The 9,205-nt window shown below is 40.5% G+C and overlaps 1 protein-coding gene across 1 annotated transcript in view; it reads left to right on the top strand.

Annotated features, from left to right (window-relative positions):
* The first annotated feature begins 7,290 nt into the window (after positions 1-7,290).
* Positions 7,291-9,205, top strand: part of LOC110114341 — a 5,800-nt gene continuing 3,885 nt past the window's right edge. The window contains exons 1-4 of the mRNA XM_028694440.1: positions 7,291-7,352; positions 7,631-7,810; positions 8,339-8,427; positions 8,676-9,155. Of these exons, the coding sequence (XP_028550273.1) occupies positions 7,291-7,352; positions 7,631-7,810; positions 8,339-8,427; positions 8,676-9,155 (811 nt within the window). The remainder of the gene's footprint in view (positions 7,353-7,630; positions 7,811-8,338; positions 8,428-8,675; positions 9,156-9,205) is intronic.

The raw sequence follows: 9,205 nt of genomic DNA, 5'->3' as shown, positions 1-9,205 counted from the left end.
TCTTTTTGTTTGACTAAATTATACATATATCTTTCACATTCCTTAAACATCCTCTTTTTAATTGGTGAATAAAGTAGGATTCGTGTATTGCTTACTACATAGCTGATACATCACAAAAAATTGCCTTGATTAAGCACGAATTTTGAGGTATATTCAAGTTTAAAACATTCAAAATTAAATTTGGGACCATTCAAACTTTAATTTTAGCAAACTTATAGTCAAACTAAATGTCTCGAAGAGACGAATCCAATGACACTAAAATCAGTTCAATTCGAGCCCAAATGGGTACAAATCAAAGGACTAAAGAACATTTAGAAGGTTCAAAGTATAAATTAGGCGATCAAATGATATACAAATATATCATATTTAGAGTCGAATCAAGCGGCTCGATGAGACTAATCCAACAAGCGCAATATCACTTAATTCTAACGTCATTTGGGTATATAAATGTTTGATAAACGTTCTATGATTAAGAGGATCAATATGAGCTATCCGATGGAGCACTCCAAATTTGTCGGACAGTTTCTCCCCCATTGAGGGAGAATTGGAGCCTGCATAAGAGTATCAGGTCATGATCGTCACCACTATCGCCATCGATATTTAAACTCTTATCAAACAGCTTTTTCCCACTGAGAGAGAACTGAACTGCGTAAAAGTATAGGATCGTGAATGCCACCACCACCAATATTTAAACTCTTCTCAGACAGTTTTTTGCCAACTAGGGGATAATTGGGGCTTACATAAGAGTATTGAGTCTTGATCGTCGCCGTTAGTCTTGATCACTGATTCACTATCGGAAGCCTTTAAACTTTTTTGCCTTTTCCCCCACCCTAAGGAGGATACTTATAGATCCAATGGGAAAAAATTTCTTGATTTTTAAAATGTATTTTTCATATTTTTTTAAAATTTTAAAGCCAAAAAATCATTATTTCCTTTTTTAAAATAAATTAATAAAGGAAAAATTTTACACTGAATATATATATTATATATATATATATATATAATTCTTTTATTCAATACACTTCACATCTAAGGTAACTTCTTTGCTTCATGTGTGTCAGTTGAACTCAAGTAGTTGATAATTATTTAGGGCACGTTTTCTCTTTTTTCATTTTGAATATTAAACTCTTTTAGCGTTCAATATCCTCTATAAGCAGAATTGCTCTTGTTAGGTCTAAGATAGCCAAAATCAACAATTGTAATCTACACTCAATAGTAGTTGGCATTCTAATTTCTGTTGAAATTTACTGAAGATATGGCGAAGAATATTTGTATAAGGAGTTTTGTTACATGCCATAAGAAGTTATGTTGAATTGAAAGAGTACAAGAGATTCACATTTGTCTTGACTTTGAAATTTCAGACGATAATATATGCAAATATTTCTTACGCGGAAAACCTCAAAAGGGGAAAAAACAATGGGGCTTGATCTTGATGTGGAACTTGTTGTATCAATGACAATTGAGTACATAAGTTTCTCTCCCTTTACATAGGTGGGGGATGTCAATATGATGTTGCATCCATGGTGATTTGGTTCATTGGGTGTTGACTACGAATAACAACACCTCTAGCAACCAGATGACATGTGAAAGCACCTTTAGGCAACTAAAACGAGCAACAACACATTGTTTTTTAGCACTTCTTGGTGTTGGTAACAAGAAACAACGAGAAGTTATTGAGCAACACCTCTAGACAAACCACTAAGTAGCAAAATGTCATTGCACAACACCTCTAGGTGGCTACATTAAGCAGTGCATATCATTATTGAACAATGCTTGATGTCTGGAAGGTTCATAACTTTCTCCATAGCACCAAAGTTGTAGAAAACTTGCCCCTAATGAATTGAATTGGGGTTCTATTTATAGACTTGGTTAGGGCAAATTTGTGTATATTTGTTATTTCAAATTTGATGCTTATCAAAATTGGATTGATGTATGGAGTAGATTTTGAACATTCAAATTTTTAGTGGTGAAGCCATACATTTTTTAAATGGGGGTGCAAAATGATTTTTTTTTTCAAATATTTTCTCAACTTTTTTCATCCGTGTTTGGGACCAACATGAACTGTTTTAAAATATTTTTTCTTTTAATTTGTTATTTTAAAAAGATAAAATATAAGATGATAAAAAATCTATGATGCATAAACATTGACGTGGTGACACGGATACGACATGAGCACGGAGGAGTGATCGAAGCATGTCGTTGGCGTGTTTGTTGCGCGTCGGAGGAGTTTCAGACGTGTGTCATCTTCGATACGTGTCGAACATTGCATACCTCTTTGAGGAGAAGTGTCGGTGCATCATAATAAAAAATTATATAAACTTATGTTTCTATTTTAGCAAAGAATAAATAATAATAATAATAATAATAATAATAATAATAATAATAATAATAATAATAATAATAATAATAATCTAAAAAAGTTATAAAATTTGCAGGGGGTGGATGGAAGGGCCCTCTTGAGTGCCCCCGCCGCTCATCCCAACCAAAGTTTTCCCATTCCATTATAAAAAATCATAAGAACTTAAATTAAACGTACCTTGCCCTTGGGCTAGCTAAGATGCTTGTTAAGTCTTAAGCTGGCTTCGATGGTTACAACCATTGGCACAATCTCCAAACCAATTATATGTGAACATCAAGCTGTTGACAAGTTGACATTGATGTCATGATAACAATGGTGACTACAAATATGAGTTTTGTGCTAAAAAATTTAATTTTGATGCAACAAATCAACAATTAATAGGATAATGTTGAATGTGTTCGACCTCCCTATTCATATATCTCAAAAACAAATACCATTATTGTTTACGAAAATGCTTAGAAATTGTTCTTCTCATTGAGATAAACATTTGTATTTCAAGGAGTCTCAAAAAAGTGAAAGTGTAGCTGCCAATAATTTGGAGGAGTTTGGGAACATGGAAAGTCATCATCGTTGGACTTTTCCTAACTATCTAGCATTGTCATTATAAATCCTCATTTCTCATCTTTCCGGTGAGTGTTGTATGTGGCGTTAAACTAACTCATTGTAAATCATTTTTAACAATTTTTATCCATGTAACTTAGGTTTACCTGCTTTCCTACTTGATCATCTAATGTTATTCTATGTTCTCCTCTAACGGGTGTGTTTTCAATCTTCATTATATATGTCCAAACTATTTGTCTATTTTCATCCATCTGATCTTCAATAGATGTCACTCCAGCTTTTATCTAATATATGTATTCCTTAGTTTATCCTAGTTACGGCATATCAATCTTAACTTTTCCATTTATTCCATAATTACTTTAGATATTAATGACCTTTTATAGTCCAACATTCAGATCCATAAACATCGTTAGCCTAATCATGGCTTTGTAAAATTTAGCTTTAAGCCTCCTTCATATCTTGTTATCACACAAAACTCTTAAGATATTTGGTAATTAGCCTCAAACTTAGAAGTTATATTCTCATATATATATATATATATATATATATATATATGACTTATAGGTCATTAGAAGGTACAAGGATATATATAGTATGGTGCATTTGTAAACATTGTAATAATTTGGCATGAATAACTAATTATATTTATGCTTTGATAGATAGGAGTTAATATATATATATATATATATTCATTCTTCTTTATAATAGATCCAATATACTTAAACCTATTACACCCAATTGTCACCTTAGTTTTTAATATTATTGATTGATAATTGGTAAAAGAATACCCACTAAAATTATATATCATATACTCAATATATATTCTACTAGTTTAAGGCCATTATTTGTTAAACATTTCTTTCATTGTTTTATTTTTTCACTTATTTTAATTGAAAATTGATATGTCGGTTCCTTTGGAACCGCCTCTTGAGGTGGTTCCTTCTGAACCGCCTCAGCCGGCCCCTCCTGGGCCGGCAATTGTATACAAAAGGAGGCGGTTTCGCCTCCTTTCTTGCCCAAATTAGATTACTGCCTAGGGGTGGGGTCCACAGGATTTGAATTTATTTGAAATTTATTTTTAGGAAAGATATGAGGAGGTGGAAAAGTCTTTAAATAGGAGAGGTAAGGGGAAGGGAAAAGCATGCAAGTATTGTTTTCTTCTTGGAGTCTCTTTGGCGTTTTGGGCTCTAGACTCTCTTGTCTAGAGATTTGGGAGAGACGATCCTCCTCTCGAATTGAGGATCACTTGTATCTTGCTTTCGTATTGTTTTTGCTTTGTTTCCCTTATTGCAATCTATCGTTTTGGGGCTGATTTCGCCCAGGTTTTTGCTTATTTCTCGCTGTTTTGTCCCCAATTAGTGATAGGTTTGCTTGCGAACTCAAGTATTCCCTTAGGGTTGCTTGCGAACTCAAGTATTTTCTATCAAATTAGTATCAGAGCGAGTCTTGGGGCCAGTGGAGGGCTGTTGTCGGCAAATTCCAATAGCAGTTTTTTTGCCCGGAAAAAGAGGTTGCTGTTTTTTGACTCCAAGATTCAGATTTTGTGAATCTACAAACTCCGGATTATAATGGCGGCCAAAAAAGTTGATGCTTTGGAAGAGAAACTCGAAGGAGAGATGAATCACATCAAAGAAACCGTGGAGGGAAGAATTTCTTCCATGGAGGGGCAGGTGGCCGATCTCAGGGATATGATGAAAAGAATGTTGGAACTTCAAGCACAAACGGCAAAATCCAAAGCGAGAAGCACGAATTCTAAAATCCAAAAGGAGGAAGAAGAGGTGGAAATCGTGGAAGGGGGAAGAAGAAGACCCTATGTGGAGCCTTTCCATAGGGTGGAAAGAGGAGATCGACATGGGGAAAGGTATGGATATGGGGGAGCGGAGCTAGGAAGGGCTGATTGGGAACGCCATGAGGGGTTTTACGGCTGTCGGGGTGCTGAATTTGAAGGGAGAAGAGGGGATTTTGAAGGGGTTTGGGCTTGGCAGGGCAAGAGAAGATCGGGAAACTTGGGGTGCTCCTAGCACTTGGGAAAGGGGAAACTATGGAAGAATCCGAGGCAATGGGGGGATGAAAAGGTAAGGAAGTTGAAGATGCCCATATTCGAAGGAGAAGATGTGTATCGGTGTATTTACAAAGTGGAGCGATACTTTGCCGTCAATGGGCTAACAAAGGAAGAGAAGCTAACGGTAGCCGGATTATGCTTGGAAGGGAAAGCCCTGTCATGGTTTCAATGGAGAGACTAGAGGAGGCCGATCAGAAACTGGAGGGAATTTAAAGACTGCATAATAGAGCGTTTTCAAACTGATCAAGGAGGAGACTTCTATGAGCAGTTCTTTGCTCTAACACAGGAGAGATCAGTAGCAGATTACCGGGAGCAGTTTGAGCACCTAGATAGCAGGGTGGAGCGACTCTCAGATACAGTATTGGAGGGAAATTTCATGAAAGGGTTGAAGGAGGAGATCCGAGCAACAGTGAAGGTGTTGATGCCCCGTGACCTGGGGGAGGCCATGAAGTTGGCCCAACTGGTGGAAAATCAGAGGAATTTGGGGAAGGGAGCCAGGAGTAGCAGCACCGGGGGCACGTACAGGATGACGACTACTCATCTCGCACCTAAAGGCCCTGCAACAGGAGGGAATAGAGAAGCTACCAAGGAGAAGACAAGAGGAAACAAATGAAACTTCAAACGGCTGACAGAGAAAGAGATGCAGGAGAAGAGGGCTAAGGGCTTGTGTTTTCGATGCGATGAAAAGTACACACTAGGACATTGGTGCAAGAATCGAACTCTTCAGGTTCTCACCGTCTGCGATGACAAGGAAATTGAGGAGGGAGGTGAGGACAAGACAGAAGGAGAAGAGGAGCTACACTTGGATTTAGCTGAGGTTTCCCTAAACTCAGTGGTGGGGTTTACTATGAATCACACCATGAAAGTGAAGGTAGAGATAGAGGACAGGAAGGTGGTGGTGCTAATTGATAGTGGGGCTACCCACAATTTCGTTTTCACCCAGGTCGTAGACTAGCTGGGAATAAAATTGGTGGACACAAGCTATTACGGAGTGATGATGGGTACATGGAAGATAGAGAAAGGTCAGGGGATTTGCAGAGAAGTACGACTGACGATCCAGGGGATACAGGTAAGGGAGGACTTCCTTCCACTAGAGCTGGGGAGCACAGACGTTATCCTGAGGATGAAATGACTGCAAACTTTGGGTGACACCAAAGTGAATTGGGGAGCACTCACGATGGAGTTGATGGTGGATGGAAGGAAGGTAGTAATTAAGGGGGACGCGGGACTTTCCAAATCCCTAGTTTCTCTTAAAACGATGGTGAGAGATATCCAGTTGGCAGGCGGAGGATACTTAGTAGAATTGCACAGTTTGGAGGGAGCAAGAGTGGAAGAGGGAAGAGACATACCCCTCTCCATCCAGTCGTTGATTCAGTAGTTCCAAGAGGTGTTTCAACCACCTCAGGGATTGCCACTGCTGAGGGAGCAGGAACATGCCATCGTGTTGAAAGAGGGAGTGTCACCCGTTAGTGTCCGACCTTATCGCTACCCTCAGTTCCAGAAAGATGAGATAGAGAGGATGATTAGATAAATGCTGGAGGCAGAGATCATCAGACCCAACATCAGCCCATTTTCTAGCCCTGTTCTGTCAGTAAAAAAAAAAGGATGACAGTTGGCATTTTTGTGTGGATTACAGAGCACTCAATAAGGAAACTGTACCAGACAAGTTTCCTATACCTATCATTGACGAGCTAGTAGATAAACTAAGTGGGACCGTGATATTCAGCAAGATAGACTTAAAATCAGGTTACCACCAGATCCGAATGAAGAAGGAGGATGTACCCAAAACGTCCTTTAGAACTCATGAAGGACATTATGAGTTTCTGGTGATGCCGTTTGGCCTTACCAATGCTCCAGCTACTTTCCAGGCCTTATGAATAAGGTTTTCAAACATTTTCTCAGACGATTTGTACTGTTATTCTTTGACAACATCCTGGTCTACAGCAGGACAGAAGAGGAGCATTGGGATCATTTGAAAAGGTTGCTAGAGGTACTGCAGGAGCACCAGCTGAGGGCTAATTTGAAGAAATGCTGCTTTGCACAAGCCAGTGTAGAATACTTGGGCCATGTGGTGTCAAAAGGAGTTGCAGCGGATCAGTCCAAAATTGAAGCTATGATAAGGTGGCAAGTGCCGAAAAATCTTAGGGAATTAAGGGGATTCCTAGGACTGACGGGTTACTACAGGAGGTTCGTGAAGGGGTATAGCTCCATAGCATAGCCACTCACGGAACAATTGAAGAAGGACGGGTTCCTATGGGGAGAGGCGGCTACATCAGCATTTGAGAGCTTGAAGAAGACAATGACTACGATGCCGGTCCTAGCCTTGCCATATTTCACTCAGACCTTCATTGTGGAGACAGATGCTTCAAGGTATGGGCTGGGTGCAGTACTGATGCAGAGTCGCAAACCCATTGTCTACTTTAGCTAGGTATTGACTGCTAGAGCCCGACTGAAGTTAGTTTACGAGAGGGAGTTAATGGCCATCGTCTTAGCCATCCAGAAGTGGGGGCCTACCTACTAGGGAGACATTTCATAGTCAGGACAAATCAATGAAGCCTGAAATACCTACTGGAACAGCGGATGGTGACGGAAGAGCATCAAAGGTAGTTGTCCAAATTGCTAGGGTGCTATTTTGAGATTTAGTACAGACTAGGAGTAGAGAACAAAGCGGCAAATGCTTTGTCCAAATGCATGGGGGAGCTGCAGACAGTTGCATTATCCGTTCCTTTGATGCTTGATTGGGAGGCTATCAGGGAAGAAAGTGTTAGAGATGAAGAACTGGGAAGGATCAAGGCAGCTTTGCTAAAAGAGGAGGGTAGCCATCCATGGTACTCATTAGAGGGAGACAAACTACTGTACCAGGGGAGATTTGTGTTGCCTTGTACCTCGATCCACATCCCAAATTTACTCCAGGAATTTCATGGGAGCGTAGTGGGGGGCCATTCAGGAATGTAGAAGACTTACAAAAGACTAGCGGTCGAGCTTTACTGGAAGGGAATGCATAGAGATGTAGAAGAGATGGTGGCAAGGTGTGAGATATGTCAGAGGAACAAGTATTTGGCGATGTCACCAGGGGGACTACTACAGCCGTTGGCACTACCAAGATGAGTCTGGGAGGAGATATCCATGGATTTCATATATGGGCTTCCCTGTTCAGAAGGCTTCACAGTAATCTTGGTAGTGGTGGATAGATTGAGCAAGTATGCTCATTTCATTCCCCTCCGACATCCTTACACCGCGGTGACAATGACTTCAGCATTCATTAGAGAGGTGGTCAGATTGCATGGCGTACCAGAGGCGATTGTGTGAGACAGAGATAAGGTGTTCCTCTGTCATTTTTGGAGGGAATTGTTCAGGTTACAGGGGACAGTTCTGAAGAGGAGCATCGCTTACCACCCACAGATATATGGCCAAACAGAGGTGGTCAATAGGAGCTTGGAGACCTGTTTGTGATGTTTTGTGTCAGAGACACCCAAACTTTGGGCCAAATGGCTGTCCTGGGCAGTACTGGTACAACACCTCTTTTCACTCGGCTTCACAAATGACTCCATTCAAGGTGATGTACGGAAGGGACCCCCCTCACTTTGTGCATGTTGGGAGTAGCAGTACTCCAGTCTCTTCAGTAGATGAGTACTTGGAGGAAAGGGATCGAGTATTAGAGGAATTAAAGAAATATCTGCTGAGACTCAATAGATTGTGATGAAACAGCTGATGGTCATAGGAATGACATCCAGTTCGAAGCAGGAGATAAAGTGTTCTTAAAGCTCCGACCATACCGGCAAAAGACAATGGCCAACAGAAGAAATGAAAAGCTCGCCCCAAGATTCTTTGGACCTTATGAAATATTGGAGAAAATCGGAGCAGTGGCATATCGGCTGAAACTACCACTCATGGCGACTATTCATCCGGTTTTTCATGTGTTACAGCTGAGAAGAGCTATTGGAGATTATACAGCCAGCTTGGAGTTACCAGCCACACTTACAAAAGATTTAGAGGTGATTATGGAACCCTTAGAGTTGATGGGGGTTCGTCAGAAAGAAGAAGGGGCAAAAGAAGTACTGATCAAGTGGAAGAATCTGCCGGACTACGATGCCACGTGGGAGCCGTACGAAAGGGTAAAGCAGCAGTTTTCTAGTTTTCACCTTGAGGACAAGGTGATTCTTTGGGAGGACGGTATTGATATGGCGGTTCCTTTGGAACCGCCTCAGCCGGCCCCTCCTGGG

Source organism: Dendrobium catenatum, unplaced genomic scaffold (assembly GCF_001605985.2).
Source record: "Dendrobium catenatum unplaced genomic scaffold, ASM160598v2 fragScaff_scaffold_485, whole genome shotgun sequence".
Classification (NCBI taxonomy): Eukaryota; Viridiplantae; Streptophyta; class Magnoliopsida; order Asparagales; family Orchidaceae; genus Dendrobium; species Dendrobium catenatum.
The sequence above is the reverse complement of the archived record's forward strand: the minus strand, read 5'-3'. Positions and strand labels throughout refer to the sequence as shown.